This window comes from Orycteropus afer, unplaced genomic scaffold (assembly GCF_000298275.1).
Source record: "Orycteropus afer afer isolate SDZICR_OR568_19922 unplaced genomic scaffold, OryAfe1.0 scaffold00187, whole genome shotgun sequence".
In the NCBI taxonomy this organism is placed as follows: Eukaryota; Metazoa; Chordata; class Mammalia; order Tubulidentata; family Orycteropodidae; genus Orycteropus; species Orycteropus afer.
The window spans coordinates 1,695,727-1,713,435 of record NW_006921774.1 but is presented as its reverse complement, the minus strand read 5'-3'; the positions used below and the strand labels follow the sequence as shown (position 1 = coordinate 1,713,435).

General features: G+C 44.5%; 1 protein-coding gene across 1 annotated transcript; it reads right to left on the bottom strand.

The window, feature by feature from the left end:
- Positions 1-6,905: 6,905 nt before the first annotated feature.
- Positions 6,906-10,431, bottom strand: MYCN (MYCN proto-oncogene, bHLH transcription factor). Its single transcript, XM_007947475.2, has 2 exons — positions 9,642-10,431; positions 6,906-7,510 (listed from the first exon to the last, which is right to left on the bottom strand). The coding sequence occupies exons 1-2, from the start codon at positions 10,429-10,431 to the stop codon at positions 6,906-6,908; spliced, it is 1,395 nt and encodes a 464-aa protein (XP_007945666.1).
- Positions 10,432-17,709: the final 7,278 nt, after the last annotated feature.

Sequence of the window (17,709 nt, the reverse complement as noted above, 5' to 3'; positions counted from 1 at the left end):
TGTCCTAGTAACACACTAAGAAAACAGAGAGAGGAGGGATACTGTTAGCATTAAATCAGATGACTTAACAAAGACTTAAATTGCACCTATCGTGTGCCAGGTACTGTTCTATGTGCTTCGTATAAAATAATTTATATAATCCTCATAAGAACCTTGTGAAGTAGGTAATGTCATCTATTGTGCCAGTGGAGAAACTGGGAATCCCAGAGCTTGTGAGTCTGGGAGTTGGATTTAAACCCAGAGAGTCTAACCTCAGATTCATACTATTAACTACTATGCTTTATTGTTTCTTCCTAAGACAATTTTAAAAATGTTGGTGGGAAGACATTTACCAGTGTCCAGAGGGAGATGAAAGAGGATGACCCCTGAACCAGGAAGCCTGGGACCTGAGTTCTGTTGTCTGAGCAGCCTCCCACATGACTCCACCCCTCAGCTCCCCACCACCACCAACACCACCCCGCCCTGTGCACCTTCCCAGAACATCCCATTGGAAATAGCGCTGCCCTCAGTTCCTTCATGTTTTTCTACTTAACTTTCATGGCCTTCACCACTTTACTGAATGCTTTTTAATTTATTTGCTTATGTTTATTTTTATTGGCACTGTCTCCTAGACTATAAATTTTATTAAAGCAAATGTTTAGGGGATTTTTGTCTCTTGTTCACAGATGTTTCCCAAGCACCTGACCCATGGTAGGTCCTCAATTAATATACATTGAAAGAGAGGATAAAAGGTAGGCTCTGGTGGCGTAGTGTCTAAGGCATTTGACTGTTAACCAGAGGGTTGGTGGTTCAAACCCAGCAGCTACTCCTCAGAAGGAAGATTGGGCAATCTACTTCCGCAGTGTTACCTCCTCAGAAACCCAAGGAAGGGTCACTAAGAGTTGGATCTGACTCGACAGCAGTGAGTTTGGTTTTTGTATTTTAGTCAGAGCGAGAGAGTTAAGGAGACTGAGAAAAAAAGATTGTTGGTCAGTAGAGTGTAAGCTGTTTGTTTTGCTCTCTGGTTTCCACTCTCTGAAATGGGAAGTTGAGTTAGACAATTTCTAAACCTTCTCCAGATTTAACATCCTCTCATTCTTAAAAAGTGAGCCCTGGTAGCACTGTGGTTAATACATTGGGCTGCTAATCAAAAGGTTGGCAGGTCAAACCCATCAGCTGCTCCACAGGAGAAAAATGAGGCATTCTGCTTCCATAAACATTTATGGGTTTGGAAACTCCATGGGGGCAGTTCGACTCTGTCCTATACAAACCAAACCAAACTCACTGCCATCAAGCTCATAGGGACCCCTCCTTGGGTTTCCAAGGTAATATCACTATGGAAGTAGATTGCACAATCTCCTGCTTTCTATCAGTCGGAATCAACTTCACAGCAATGGATGGATTCTTAAAAAAACAAAACAAAACAAAAAAGCCATATTAAGATTTTCAAAAGATAGTTATCAGAGAAACCAATGAAATTTAAAGTCAGAAGCCCTAATTGCCCTACCTAGAAAATGGGAGTATGATGAACTGGTCAATATTCCGAAGGGTTGTAAGACTCAAGTATTTAAAAACTAAAACCACAGGGATCAGGAAGATGATAACTCTTGTCACTATGAGTGCAGATGATTTGTGGTTTTAGGCAAGCAGATGAGCCTCCTCCAGACAAAGGTAGATAATGTGAACCAGTCAGAAAAACAGCTTCCTCCATCAGAGAGCTCTAAACTGAAAGCATGAAGGCTCAGAAAACTACTGACTCAGCCTTGGGACCACTCACAGGCTTTTGTTAAACATCCCCTCCCTACCCTCCCAACCCTCCCATCCCTCCTCTTTGCCTTCTGCACAAGCCTTGGGGCCATAACTCCATACCATATTGTGAGTTTCCTTCAGGCAGGCTTTTTCTCTTCATTTCCCCAGAGCTTCAAGCACTGTCAGTACCTAGACATTCATTGATGCCTAATGAATGTGCTTCCCATTTGTATTAGCCTGAGAGCCTGTGAATCTGGGTTGGCAGGAGACACATACATAGTGGAAAATTGTTCCACCTGTCCTCACCTCTTTCCTCCTCTGCAGCCTACTCAGCTGCTCATCCATTCCACAGGCATCTGGGAAGCCCTGTCATCTATCAGGCACTGGGCCAGGAGCTAAAGAATCAGGGTGATTGAGGTCCAGTTCCTGCCCTTAAGGGACACTATGGTATGAGAGGATGGGTATTAGGAAAACCCTTGGTGTAATGCCTAAGGCACTTGATTGCTAACCAGAAGGCTGGCGGTTCAAACCCACCAGCCACTCCTCAGAAGGAAGGTTGGGAAATCTACTTTCGTAGATACCACCTCGGAAACCGAAGGAGGGGTCGCTATGAGTCGGATCTCACTCAACAGCAGTGAGTTTGTTTTTTGGTTCTTCTATCTCCAAAGGTGACATTGGATAAGTGTTCAAGAATCAAGAGTTGGAAATTTTTGAGATCACAGGAAAGGCTTCCTGCACGAGATAATATAGGATTTGCTGTTCAAGATCAAGAAGAATTTCAATAAACAGAAACCAGATAATCCAGGAATGTAGTGAAACACGTCAGAAATGGGAAAAGATGGCTTGTGCCTGTCATGGCTGGAAAGAGGAGTGCCTATGGAGGGGGCAGTGGGTGATCAAGCTGGTGAACTAGGGTGGAGCCAGCCTATGGGAAGCATTTTGACTTTATCCTTTAAGTGGCAGGGAAATATTGGAAGTGTTGACACAGGATCAGTTATTTAGAAAGATTTACATGAAAGGGTGGTACTAGTCTTTCAGTGGTAGAATTCTCACCTTCCATGCAGGAAACACAGGTTCAATAGCTGGCCAATGCATCTCATCTGTGTCCATCATCCGTCTTTCAGTGAAAGCTTGTGGATAGCCATGATGCTGAGCACTTTTTAGCAAAGCTTCCAGCCTAAGATGAACTAAGAAGAAAACCCTGGCAATCTACTTCTGAAAATCAGCAAATGAAAACCCTATGGATCATAATAGTCAGATTTGCAACTGTTCACAGGTAGGATGAAGAATTAGGCCACGTTTCATTCCATTTTGCATGGATACACCATAAGTGAGCATCTGCATGAGTCTGGGCTGACTTGAAGTCAGCTAACAACATGGAAGCATGATATAGGTGATGTGGAAGAGGATAAGCCAGGAGGTAGGGAGGCAGGCTCAAAGGCTACTGTGTGGGAAGCAAGAAAGCCAATGCCATGGAAAGAACACTGGATTATCAGGAGACACAGACTCTAGTCCTGATTCTGCGACTAATTTGATATGGGGACCCTCATGTTCTCATTGAAGTAATTCAATGAGACAAACTCTATGTTTCATCTAAGCTTCATGATTTATTGATTTAATGGACGTAGAGTCGTTTCCTCTATAGTCTCAAAACTATTCTTGGAATGATTAGTTTCTCATGTTATTGAAATAACAGGTTCAATTCCTCTGTGGCCACAGCAATTTATAAATAATTGCAGAACTAAATTGAGTGACACTTTCCTGCAGTTGGGTCAGGAAAGGAAAATATGGGGTTTTGCACTTTAGTTTTAATATTTTAAGTACATATTTATTTATGCTGTCCCTATTTCTAAAAGTGACTTCGTGTAATACAAAATAAAGAGGATTAAAAAGATGATAGATTGAAAACATTTGGAAGTGAGGAGGGTACCATATATATAGAATGAGAGCACGGAATCTGGCTGTGAGCTTCCCAGCAGTCAAAGCAAAAAATAGAACATGATAGGGATTATAGTTTAAGGTACCTCATTTGTCTCAAGTTCTCCTCTTCCATCGCTAGTTATGGAGACCCCACAAATAAAGAGTTTAGGATGATTGAGCTATTCTTCAAGAATCTCAGGTGCTCAATTAATTTGAGGTCACTTTTTTTTTTTTTAACTTTCTTTTAAGGCAGCCTGGTGGTGCAGTGATTAAGTGATAGGCTGCTAACCAAAGGGTTGGCAGTTTGAAACCAACAGCCATTCCACAGAGAAAAGATGTGGCACTCTGCTTCCATAGATTATAGCCTTAGAAACCCTGTGGGGCAGCTCTACTCTGACCTATAGGGTTGCTGAGTCAGATTGGACTCCATGGCAATGGGTAACTTCTTTTGTTTCAAGAATACACAAACTAGGTGGAGAGACTGCAGAGTGATTTGGGGCCTGTAAAATGGAAAGGAGTAGGAAGTCCTTTCAAATGTGAAGGAGGGACTGTCATTCAGAAAAGATTATTCACTATTTTCTAGTCTTGAGGGGAGCAGAGGGGAAGGTCATGTCTGACTTCAAAATATCAGTATCACACAAGCTCATAGCTCTGAGACTTGGGGCTGCAAACCAGCATTAGGACTTCAAGTTCTACCTCCCCCTTCTTGCCTGCACAAAATGACTAAAGTAAACAGAGTCCCACTATGCAAGTCAACATGGTCTAGGTTCTCCCACCTCTCCCACTCACAAGTTCTGTTGTCAGGCAAGGAGACCCTTTCTCCTCCCTAGACCTCCCTTTCCTTCTCTGTAAATCAAAAGATCTTTTTTAGCTCAGGGTTGTAACTTTAAGAGATGAATGAAATCCTAGATAAATAATCTAGTACAACCTTTCAGCTGTAACAAAAGGTTGTATACTTCACTTCATCCAGAAAACAGAGTGCCCCACAAGGAAGGGTATTAGCTCATATCAGGGAAGCTCTCAGAAACTTACTAACCAGAAGCTAAATTCTGCCACCCTCCTACCCACTGGTCCTGGCCCTGTCCTCCAGGCCTGCAAACCTGAATTGCTTCCACAGGACAGAACTTTAAGCATCCAAATACTGACTGGTGTGGCAGAAGCTGGAAGTGAACAAAACTACAAGCTTCAATATGCCAAACACCAGAGTCTCTCTCCTGAAGAGACATGTAACTTGATCCAGGCACACCCATGAGTGATATTTCTGTGAATCAGACTGTGAGCTCTAGGGGAGGGACCAACCTCAATGCTTAGCATAGAACCTTACATAGATCCTAGTGTCTTTTTTCTTTTTTAAAAATTATTTATTTTAAGAGCTTGTTTTACATTCAATGTAATGTGTACATTTAGTTTCATTCCCCATTTACCATGTCCAACCCTAATCCAGTCTCCTCCTCTCCCTCTGTGCCCCTTATATTTATGCACTCCTGTTTGTCCTGCATTTCCTCAATTTGAATGTTGGTCCTCTGGTGTCCCGGTGGTCTATTGCTCTAAGGGATGTATTACCATAGAATATGTGGGTGCGTCATCCTGGGTTGAATGGTCTGTGTGTACATCTTGTTCAACTATTGGGCTGAGAGCCAGCCCCTGGAGGTGCGCCTTATTCCAGGCGCAGAATGTATTCCAGGGCCATAGTACTGGGGGTCTCACCGATCCTAGTGTATTTTCAAGTATTTATTATTTTTAGAGGCAAACTATGGTCTACACTAAAATATAAAGCTGTCAGCAACTCCAACAACAGCTGTCTCTTGATTTTACTTCTCATTGTAAAGGCTTGCTATCTGATGATGTCCTAGCATTATTCTAATAACTGACTAACATACAGGAAAATGCTTTATAAGCTGTTAAGTACTATTGAGAAAGTGCTGTTGTTATGTGCCGTCAAGTGAGACCCGACTCATAGCGACCCCTCGACCCCTCCTTGGGTTTCTGAGGCAGTATCACTATGGAAGTAGATTGCCCAATCTTCCTTCCGTGGAGTGGCTGGTGGGTTTGAACCTCCAGCCTTCTGGTTAGCAGTCAAATGCCTTAGGCACTCCGCTACCAGAGCTCCTATTCCTTCAGTGCAGATAGTCATTAATAAAGTCTATTGTTTAATCTTGGAGAAGCGCCTTAATGTTCTCAAACCCAATCTCCTCACCTCAAGTGAGGACAATGACCCTCTTCCCACTCAATACTGTTCAAATGTAAAAGGCTGTCTGTAAGTTCACTTTATAAGTTATGCACTATTTATGGCTCTTGTGAAGGGATAAAGTTTAACTAGCACTAATAAGGGAATAAAAAGTTGAGTGCATCATTTAATTGCTATTTATTTTCATAAACATGAGGTATTTCAAAGTGCTATAAGATGCAGCACTAAATATATACATTTTGAAGAAATTAAACACAGAACTTTGCATTTACCCAGTTCTATGCACCAAACATGAACAAATACATTAACAGGAAGAAACAGGCTAGGAAAAAGGCATATATATATATATAGTAAATTTCTTTACAAAAGTTTCTTAGTTCAAAAAGTGATAAAGTAATATCTACTCAAAACTTTCACAACTCATTTTCATACGAAAATATAAGTATCAAATTTAGTTATGTATCAGCATCATACTAAAGTATACAGGCAGTGTAAGAATTAGTACAGTACATAACAGAGATTAACAATATATTTGTATACAAAACATGCTCCTCAAACATTGAGGTATTACAGTACTTAGGTATGAACTTCCAGTCTAATACTGGCCGCGAAAGCCACCTCTCATTACCCAAGACATGTACAAAAGGCAGTGTGTCAATGGTATTTACAGAAATGTTCCCCAGGGGTATCCAATGGCAAACCCCTTAAGTGACATCTGCTGGAACTTAAGCACCATTTTTAAAAAGAAGGAATGACTTTCTGTTGTTTGGAAACTTGGAACAAGGTGACTTCAACAGCCCCAAAGGCTCTCAACTTCTCAAGAACTTCTACGACATCTCAGAGGTGAGGTGGAGAAAATTGTGAGGACCACCCAGCATTGCATCAGACAGGGCCAATCCTAAGGTCCTGGCAGAACCCCCACTCGTCCTGCTCCCCACCCAGATCCAAACTCAACAGGAGACTGATTTGAAAGTAAACCAACATTCTTAATGTCAACACAATATTTGTTTAAAAAAAAAAAAAATCAAAATGTGCAAAGTGGCAGTGACTGTCCAGTTCTGAGAAACATTTAGCAAGTCCGAGCATGTTCAATTTTCTTTAGTAACTGCTGCTGTCTTGCCTGCAGTTTTTCCTTTTCCAGCAAAAGCTGGTGCTCTTCTGCCTGAAGAGAGTGGACGTACTCCGTGGCCTTTTTCAAAATGACCACTTTGGCAGCCTTCTCATTCTTCACCAGCTCTGGCACGTGGTCCCTGAGCGTGAGGAAGCTGGACCGCAGGTCATTGCGTCGCTGGCGCTCCAGGATGTTGTGGTTGCGGCGGCGCTCACTGTCCTCCGAGTCAGAGTTGCGGGGGCTCAAACTCTTAGCCTTTGGGGGAACGACACTCTTGAGGGGACGCGGGGACACCTCACTCTTAATCTTCTTCTGGGGTGGCGCATCCTCACTCTCCACATAGGGTGAGGGGGCAGCATAGTTGTGTTGCTGGTGGATGGGGACGCAGCGTTTGAGGATCAGCTCACCTGACTGAGCCCTTCCTGGACCTAGAGCTGTATTCTTGGGACGCACTGTGATGGTGAAAGTGGTGACAGCCTTGCTGTTGGAGGAGGAACGTCGCTTCTCCACTGTGACTACATCAATTTCCTCCTCTTCATCTTCCTCTTCATCATCTTCATCATCTTTGAGAAGAAAAGGGAGTTATTCTCATGTTGAGACACAAATTAAAATAACACATCTTTTAGAACAGGGCCTGGCACATAGTTTGCTATTATTATGGAGTTAACAACATAAATGTGGGCAGAATGTTATTTCAGGTTTCTTTCAATTTCAATATTACCTGGAAATGCTTTCCTTCTCCATACCCCTAATTACACTTTTGGCCCCTAATGAGATTTTAGCAGGTAACAGAAATATAAAGAACGTAGACTTTAAGGTTAAGCAGAATCCTGGCTCCATCACATACCAATCGCATGACTCCAGGCAAATTCCTCAACTTTTCTAAGCCTCAGTTTCCTCAGCTATTAAATGGGAATGATACCACAGCTTTCTTGAGTTTGACAGGTAACATGTAAAGACCTAGCATAGAGCTGGTGGTCTGAGTAGATAATAAATGGCAGCTTTTACTATAATCAGCCTATTTTATAGACTTATTTACATTTCTAGCTTCTCAACTGGAATATTTACAGATTTACACATGGTTGAGTTCAACTCCTTAAAAAACCTGAGAATAATTTCATATGAAAAGTTTTCTTCCATGAACATGAATTCTGTGCATTAACAGTTTTTATGTATCAAAGAACAAAGTTTGACCACAAAGTCGTAACTCCCAGTAAGTATAAACCAAAGCAACAGGAGCACCTCTTCTGAAAGTCACCAGGAATAATAGCAACAACTAAAACATATACCATCATGTGTGCACCTTCCCTCTCCTCATTCACTATCAAGCTGAGATAGAAAATTATTGTTTAAAATGCAAGCATGAAAATCAAAACACATCTTCTGCTTGATCTAAAGGAGACCGGAAAGCTGAACAATTGCTGGATTTGTTCTAAAGCCGAAATGTGAGGCTGTTCCAGTCTGTGGGTCCCTTTAAGCCAATGTTTTGGTTTTCTGCCAAGAAGACAGCTGTTGGAAGGAAGTGCTTCCTCACCAAAAGCTGTCAAGGCTCAGACATTAAAGGGACAGAGAACCTTTTCAAAAGGGAAGCTTATCACACCAAGTTTTCCTTCCAGGAGACATAGACAGATTCACACTGAGGAACTTTAGGCTTTTTATCCACCTATACTATGGATTTTGAAAACATTGGTTTTTAAGGTCCAAGACAGCCCCTGCTCCCTGTTTCAAGGACAAGAGTTAGGGCAGGTTTTTTTACTTCCAGAGCCCAAGGCAAAGTCTTGATCTTAATCCTTCCCTTCACTTTCAAACAGACAAGTGCACACAATAAAACTGCTATCCTGCGTGCATTCCTGGAGAACCTGCTAAATGCAGTCCTCACTTTGAAGGGCACAGGATCTCAAATTAGTCCTGTGATGCGGGCCAGAAAGACAAAATTGGACCGAGTTTTCACTGTTAACTGCAAAGTGGAGGCTTCTTGAGAGTGTACACAACCGCTGTTGCTCTTGCCTCCAGCTGCTGAATGAAGGGAGGGGTGCCCCCCACCACCCCCAGCTTCTCAGATATTCGGCCCTGCATATCGCCGCCTGCTGGCCACATACCAGGAACAAATAGCCCACCGCCCACTGCGGGAGAGGGAGACCAGAAGAGAGGTTTGAAAAAAATAAAACTGGTTACTAGCCATCTGTAGAGTACAATCTCACACTATCTTCCTGTGCCCTAAAGAGGATTTTGCACAATCTTTGGGACTACTCGGGGTGTGTTTTCCTTCCCCTACCTTTGGCTGGTAAGTCCCTTTCCACCTCTACCTAACAGGCTTCTGCCCAGGTAATTCACCTAGCAACCCCCTAAGCCCCCTCTTACTTTGGCCACTAACTTTTCTTAATGTTAGTCCTCCGACTGCGTTGCAAAAGTGAGGCAGGGGGACCAGGTGTGGGCCAGTGACAGCCTAGAGTAAGGTCCCACCGACAGACTGCGGAAGGAACTTCAATCAACGTGAGGTTTTAGAGACGACTCTCTGAGGTATTCTTTCACTCTCATTATCCTGGGGCTTGGCTTGGAGTAAACAAAACCTCTCCACCACCAGTAGTGTCCCAAAAATATTACCCAAACCTCAAAACAGTAACACTAACAAAAGCAGCGTGACCCCTTGCTTCAGTGCTCCTGAGTGGCGACAGGACCGGGAACGGTCATTACCTGAGTCACTGAGGGTGTCCTCTCCGGAGGTGCTGAGAGCCTTGTGGTCCCCGCTGGCCGGGCGGCCGCCAACGCGCGGAGGGGCAGCTCCCGAGGCATTGGCCGGGGCTGCAGCACTCGCCCCAGAGGGGACCGCAGGACTCGCCGCGGGAGCACCGACAGGGGCAGCAGGCACAGGCGCCGGGTCCCGCTTGTTGACCGGAAAGGGGAAGACCACGGCTGGATCCACGCACTCGGCTGCAGGGTTGGCGAGCTCTGCCGGCAGGGTGGCCCCAGCGCGGCCTGCACATCCAGTCGCGCTTTGCCCGCGGCCAGGAGGGCTGGTAGAGCCGGCTCCTGGGGTCGGGGCTGCTGTACCAGCAGCGGGCGCCCCGCGGCCGTGCTGCAGCTTCTCGCTTACTGCGCGCTCCAGCTTCTCCCGGGCAGAGAAGCCGCTCCACATGCAGTCCTGGAGGATGACCGGATTGGGAGTGAGGCCGCCCAGTCCCCCCAAACCGAACGCGTCCTCCTCGGCCGGGTTACCCCACAGGTCAGCCTCGGGCAGCAGCATCTCAGTAGCCCAGTTCGGGGGCTCCGGGCTGTGCTCCGGGAAGGCACGACTGGGCGACAGTGGGGGCGTGGGCAGCAGCTCAAACTTCTTCCAGATGTCCTCCCCCGGGGGGGTCGAGTCGGGGCCGCCGAAGTAGAAGTCATCTTCGTCCGGGTAAAAGCAGGGCTGCAGCGAGTCAAACTCGAGGTCCGGGTTTTTGCAGATCATCCCTGGCATGGTGGACGCGGTGCAGCTCGGCATTGGCTCGTCTCCTAGCCGGCAAAATAGGGCTTCTTTCTGCTGCGCTTTTTATTATGGGTATTGCTTCCTTTCCGTGGGGGGCGCGGAAGATGGGGGTCGGGGCTTCAACCTCCGACACTGCAACCGACAGATACACCAGGAGAGGAGGGTTGGCAAGCTGAACAGATTGGGGGACAGACTGTGGGTGCCCCCTCTAACCTTAACCTGGGCCGCAGAGCTGGTCCTGTTCTTCAATCAACCCTCCAATCCCCCCACTCCGCCCAGCGATCCTGAAGGTGGAGGAAGTTCTGTCTCTCGCTCTCCCTCCCTCCTTTTGTGTACAAGCTGTCTACGACAGGGGGTGGGAGGGGGCATGCAGATGTAGGGGGTGGTGGCGTCGCTCTGCAACTTTGGAAACTGCCATTTCATTCACACAAGGCAATGGCTGGGGGAGGGGGCTTTTAAGGGCTGCAGAATCCTAGCTCTCACTAGCATGCCAATCTCAGTTGCACCAGTGCAGATTCAGCTGCCCAAAGGTAGTCCGGACTCTCCAACCTAGCTACCTGCCATAGAATTTGGAGTTGCCCTTTGGAAAAAATGCAGCCTCGAGAGTGCTAAGATAGTAGGGGATTCAGGAAACTTTGCAAATGGATAAAACCTTTCTCTACACAGACCAAGAGACACCCAGATTCAACGAACCTCCCCTCAAATTTGAGCAGACGTCCCTTGGCATTCACCCACTCCCGGGATATACCTGCCAATAAATTATTTGGAACCTCACTAATCACAAGCTTTCAAACCCTAAAGATCTTCTAAATTGGGGGGGGGGTTCCCTGGATCTGAAGCCCCCGGTTCCTGAGAATCGTGCAGGGGCGCCGCGCGGGGAGAGCCGAGTCTCGGAGCTGAAACAGCCGTGACCCAGATTACTACCCCGGCGGCCTCACCCAGCCTAACCTCCGGAGGCATCTTTTGGAGAACCTCAGCTTAGAGGTGGGGACACACTGGCTCCTCGTCAGCTCAAATACAGACAAATTTTATAGAGTGATTCCCCCCCCCCCAAGATGAAGCCATTACACCCTCCCGGCAAGGACAGTACAACGATTAGGGTGGGTCTCTTCTAGACTGGGTACCCTCCGGGCTGGAACTGGCTTTTCAGGGAAAACCCCGAGATCTTTTTGTTTCGGAAGCAAAAACAGTCCCCCAGGCATATTCCGGCGCCCACTGCGCTAGCGGTAATCCGGTCCAGGGTTTGCCTTCCCGCCGCGCTAGCTGCTCCCAGGGCGCCGGGCGGTTTCAACCCCCTCTCCTTACCTCCCGCCGACTGCCAGGGATCCAGTGGTGATATTTCGCGGGGGTCTTCGGGTGGACTGTGGGGGGGGGTTCCTCGGGTGGCTGGCTGCGCGCGCTTGCGCCTGGCTAGCGCTAGCTCCGCTCCAACCCAGTTCCCAGGAGCCCCCCGCATCCACTCAGCGCGTCCAGACAGATGACTGTCACTGGCTACGCTTTGAAGCTCGGGGGATATTATTAACTGAAAAATCTGACACACCCGGGGGGCGGAGAGAGAAGGGGGCTGCGGCGCAGACAAGGGGGAGGGAGAAAGGCAGAGGAAAGCGGATTTACCCCGCCCCCTTTATTTCCATAAAAATCAGGGGAGGCGCCAAGGCTTTCGCGCCAAAAGCCACTTGCTTTTCTTCTTTGCAGAGAGAAGGCTGCAAAGCTGGGAAGCGTGGGGTGTGCTCCTCCCGCCCTTTTGGACCCCCGGGCTTGCACTCCGTGCTTCTGCAAACCAGCTGCGCGCTGAGCGGTGCAATGCAGCACCCACCCAGCGGGCCTGGCAAGTGCTTGGCACTAAAAGAAAAATTTCCGGAGGGCCTGGGGGGGAGGGGGGAGCCATGGCTTCTAACCCAGTCCCCGCCCTGAGTGTATTTGTATGCCGTTGAGCGCGAGGCCAACGTGGAGCAAGCTTTGCGGAGGGGGTTGCTCAAGACTAATCTCGAAGGAAGGCTAGACCCACGGTGCAAAATGGGAGGGAGAGGACGCGCTCATTTAGGAATCGTCTGCAGAATGTTTCTAGTTGCAAATTAAAAAGAGAGGGGCGCCCCCCTTGTTTGAAAATAAATAACGGTGAGGCTACGAGGGTGGCGCTGGGGAGGTTTCCTCGGCCAAAGGCGACACCTCGCGGAGACCAAGCAGAAAGCGGAGCTGCCAGGCCTCCACGCCCGGCTGTCGTGGGGCAGCCCCCGCCACTCTCCAGCAGTCCCTGCGGGACTATCAACAAGCCCTGCCCACTGCGTATTCTGCAACCTCCAGGCAGGGTTCGGAAGGAGGGGGGACATGTGTCCCCTGCAGCAGTGTGCACTGCTCCCGGGCTTGCCTTTTGAAAGACGGGGATGGCATTTCCCTGAATTATGGGGGACAGGTAAGATTCACACAGGAGGAATTGTCATCCACACTTCTAAAGTCTAGAACTAGGAACAAAAACCTTAACTACAAATTGCTGGAGACAAAATAGAAAACTGCTGTTATGACTTAATCTCTTTGCCTTAGCTTCCTCAATTTTGAAATGGGAGTTAGTTCTAGTGCCTACCTCATAAGATTGTTTTGAGAGTTATGAAAGTACTTAAAACAGTATTCAGCACACAACAAGCCCCCCTACACGTATCAGCTGTTAGTGTTATTACCAAAGTTTGATAGGTTCTTCCCGGGAAGTTACGGCCCCCTGTCCAGTAGTATTTGCCCTCTCCCATCCCATCACCATTATCAAGCCCGCAATCGTGTAAGCTTTCTTATAGATGTGTTTGTTTTGGGAGTGGTGGCATCAGAGATTATTGCCCTGCCCGAAACTTCCCAGGAACAACCCTGGTCTCCTTAGTGGCCCCCTTCACATCCACATACACAATGAGGTCGGATTTTGCCTGGAAAAACGTTCTTCTGCATTGTTTTGGGGAGGGAAATTTAGCCTCTGGATTGGAGTGTGAAGACTTCCTCACCTCCCTTTTTCCCCTCCAAACTGGGAATGCTACTTATCCGCCATTCACCTCAGCATTCAAACAAGTTAAAGACAAGGATGCAAGGGGCCGGAGGCAGCTCATAAAATGCTCAAATATTAGCATCTGTGAAGGTCTTCCTAACCCTGGCCCGGGACACCTACATAATGCTGGGGAAAGAGTCACATTCTCCATAGATCTAGGAAGTGACCCTTGAAAGAGGATGAGCTGCCCTTCCAAGCACCTTTATTATTACAATTTCCCTCACATATGTAAAACACTTCACCTTTGCAAAAACCTTTAACACTCCCTTCTCCACTTTTATCTAACCCCCTAATCTAAACCAGGCCCTCCTGCTGTATCCTCTTCAAGCATCCTGAATTTTTCTTCAAGGCACTTACCTCCATTTGTAATTATAAATGCCTGGGAGTACTTGTTCAATGTCTGCTTCCCTCTGAGACTGTACACACTTTGTCTCCTTCACTAGGCTCCTGAGTTCCTTGAGGAGAGTCCCTCCATATTTTGCTAACGAAGGAATCTTGAGGGCACAAAATACCTGTACACAGTGAGTACTCAATGGTATTTGTTAAAGGCAAAGAACAACAAGTGAATCCTAAGGTTCTTTTCTTTTATTAGCAGTGAAAGAAATGGAAAATATATGTCACTTCAGAACCATCTTTACACCCTCATCAACCGCCCGTGAGAGGCCACTCAAAATTGTTGGCCCTACCATTTTACCACAATGGTGGAGTGACTATTAAAATAGGCCAAGGTGGGCTGAGGTGCTATGTTTAAAAGTTCTACCCTTGTGTTTTCTCACCAGACCATGCTATTTGTGCTTTGTCAAGGTGTAGCAGAAAAAGAAGGAACAGGAAGACTAGAGACCTGGTTGCTACTAGCTTTACTAGCTACACAGTTCTGAGCAAATAATTTATCCTTTCTACATTTTAATCTCCAAATCTCTTTCTTTTGATTCAAGCCGATAATTACTTACAAGTCTGAAGGTTAGCCAAATGATAAAATCCAACATTTACAAATGGTAAGATAAAAGCCTTTTTGTGTAGAACAAACTTGCTATTGCCAGTTCATTGTCTGTTTGTAGAAAACCCTGCAAATTCCTCCTTAAAATGTTGAAACACTCTCAGCCTATGTAGATGCACACTAAATAAATCTTTAGATAGCTTTGAATCCAAGGTTTTGTTCAGTAAGCGTCTATTCTGTCTTGAGACATGTAGTAGGTTCAAAACAGAGGTGAATTAAGAAACAACATCAAGGAGCTGCCCATGAACTTTGAGGGAGACATACAACTAAAATGGATATTTCAATTTAATGATCAGCTGATAGGATACAGTTATAGACAGGAATTGCTTGATAAATAAGGAGACTTTCAAGCACCAAGAAATATTTTAGTCTACAAATTCCTTCTTGACTAAAAAAAACAAAGGAAAAAAAATTCATACACACACAGATTCAGAAGGATGTAAGAAATCAAAAAACCTCTGAATGTTCTGTCCAGATAATAAATTAAAGATCTGCTGGATCTTGTCATAGGGCCCACTGTTTCTCAGGAATGTCACACTGGACTCCACTCATCCTCCAATATGTATATTTTTACTGATTTAATAGTTTTAAAATCCCTATGATCAACTGATTTTTCATTTGGAATAAAATAAAACTAGATCCCTGCCTTACCCAATTTGAGAAAAATAAAAAAGTAAGATTAAATGTTTAAATTTGAAAAATAAGACTATTAAAGTATTAGGAAAAATATACATTGATATATTGAGTCCATTCTAAATAAGACAGATAGCCCAGAAACCAGAAAGGAAAAAAACAACATTTGATTGTAATGAAAATTAAAACATTCATAGTTAAAACACACTCTAAACAACAGAGTGGTCAAAAGTACTTAACCCAAATATAAGACACAAAGAGTTTATCCCAGGAGCTCCTATAAATTGATTAGGAAAAAAACAACCCAATAGACATATAGGCTCAGGATATGAGTAGATGATTCATCAAAAAGGAAATGCAAATGATTAATAAACATATGAAAAGATGCTCAATTTCACCAGTAGTCAGGGAAATGCAAAATAATCTTAAAGAGATTAGCATTTTTTTGGTCTAGCAGATTAGCTCAAAATGCTGGGGGTTGTGGGTCGCCCTTCTTATTCTCTGTTGATGTTCTTGCTCCAAGTGTAAAATCCATCCTACAAGAAATAATGTCAGAAATTCATAAAAATATGTAACTGGGGATTTGTGTTTCAGCATTGTTCTCCACAACAAAAATATTGTTAAATCAATAAGAGAATAGTGAAATGTATGATAGTATATCTATTCAGTGAAATAATTTGCAGCCACTGAAAATTATTCTTTAGGTATATTGGTTCTAACTTGGAAAATGTCCTTGAGTATGAATGAAATAAGCAAGATATAGGTCAATCAGAACCTAACAACAACATGTCTGGCACTGTGGATATATATGTACTTAGATATGTTTCCACTCCTCTGAAGGAAGGTTGGGCAATCTACTTCCGTAGGGATATTGCCTTGGAAACTCAAGGAGGGGTCGCTATGAGTCTGTCCGACTCGGTGGCTCCTAAACAACAGATATATCTACATAAATCTGATAACAATTTGGGAAGAATGTGCAACAAGTTTAGTATCCTTTGGAGAATGGAATCAGACTAATAGAGGGAGAAATTGTTCTCTCTCTATCCAAAAACTTTTACAGCAGTAGGATTATGAACAAATATAATTTTGTGTGTTTATTTTTTTAAAACAATTTTGTTACTCCCCAGGAAAGCTAACCATATTGGAGAAGTAAAAGACTCTTTTATGAAGTCTAAGGTCATTCCCAAAATTCTCCATTGTTTTCCAGATTGGTAGGCATTCTTTCAGACCGACCTGGTGCTGAACTGTGTCAGCTAGGAGTGGATTCAGAGACCAAGAGTGGAACAAAACGGGAACTGGTTTAATTAGGATTAGAATTAAGCCAACCAAAGCCATTTAAAGTATATGATGTTGGATGTGCCCAAGGCAAAACACCTATTTTTTTTGACCTCTGAAATAGAAGGAAAATTTGGGACCTGACATTGAGAGAGTTTTGTGGGTGGGGAGTTTAACTGTTAACGGCTCAATTACATATATATATGTAAATTATCTTCATTTAATACCGTAATTTAAATACAGATTTGCAAAATGAGAAGTGTTTAACAGGCTCCTCAAAGACTTACTTTGCATCCTTTGAGGCAGTTCAAACATCGCCTCTACTGTGAAGCTTTGTCTCAGTCTTGAGTACATAACAGTGAGTTGGAGAGAAAAATAAGTTGGGAAGAGAAATAAGAAATAAAGACATATCTCTTAAATAAATAAGAGAAATAAGAAATAAGTAGAATAACTTTTAGTCATTATAATGAGCAAGAATGCTTTGTAAACTCTAAAGAACTGTGTGGATGTAAGGTGATATTGTTACATAGTTGGAATTCCTATTTACCCTCTTTTCCTTATGCTAAAGGACAGGATTGGGAAAATGGCCAGGCTACATAGAGGTGAAGGAAGGGCAATAGGCTTCCCATTTACAGATTTAAACTTCAATTAGTCAGTGCACCAGAAGGATTTACATTTAATGGAACCAAGTTTTAACAGGAGACGATAACAATGACAAGGAATTCTGACTCCATGTCTTGTCATTCTTTTTCTGGGATTACTTTCTAGTTGCAGTGATTTAATTTGAGTGTGTGCAGCTCTCCTCCTCTGCTGTTTCCAGATCTTCCCTTCAGGTGGGATTTAGCAGTTCCCTGATCGTACCCGTTGACTATTTCTAATTTTTTCAGTAAGAGTAATAACATTTCCAAATGCTGGAGACACTTCCAAAAGCCTCACTGAATGCCCATGCCCACACTAATAGCTGAGTTGAGTTGTTAGACTCGCCTGTGACCTTTTCAGTTTCCTTGGGTTTAGATAGTGATCAGTGATAGTCCCTACTCAATCTGTCCATTTCCAGAAGCATTTTGCCTAAAAAGATTTTCTTTCTTTTCTGCATATCAAAATCCTTTTTTCAAAGTTTAACTGGAGATTCTCCTTCCGAAAAGAATCCTGACCCCCCCTTCCCCTAACCCTACTCCTCTTCTACAAATCTCCATTAATCTTTTACTGCCTACTACCAGCTAGCATAATCTACCAGGTAGTCTATCACGTTCATGTGTATGTGTGACTTTCCTAACAAGATTAGCAGTTCTTGAGTGGCAGAGACCTCCCAATCTCACCTTTGCATCTTCCACAGCATCTAGTGCAGGAAATGGTGGAAAAA

Coding starts and splice junctions, on each gene's coding strand:
- MYCN (XM_007947475.2), bottom strand. CDS start 10,431: ATGCCGAGCTGCACCGCGTCCACCATGCCAGGGATGATCTGCAAAAAC. Junction 7,511..9,641: donor GGACACCCTCAGTGACTCAG/GTAATGACCGTT, acceptor TTCTTCTCAAAG/ATGATGAAGATGATGAAGAG.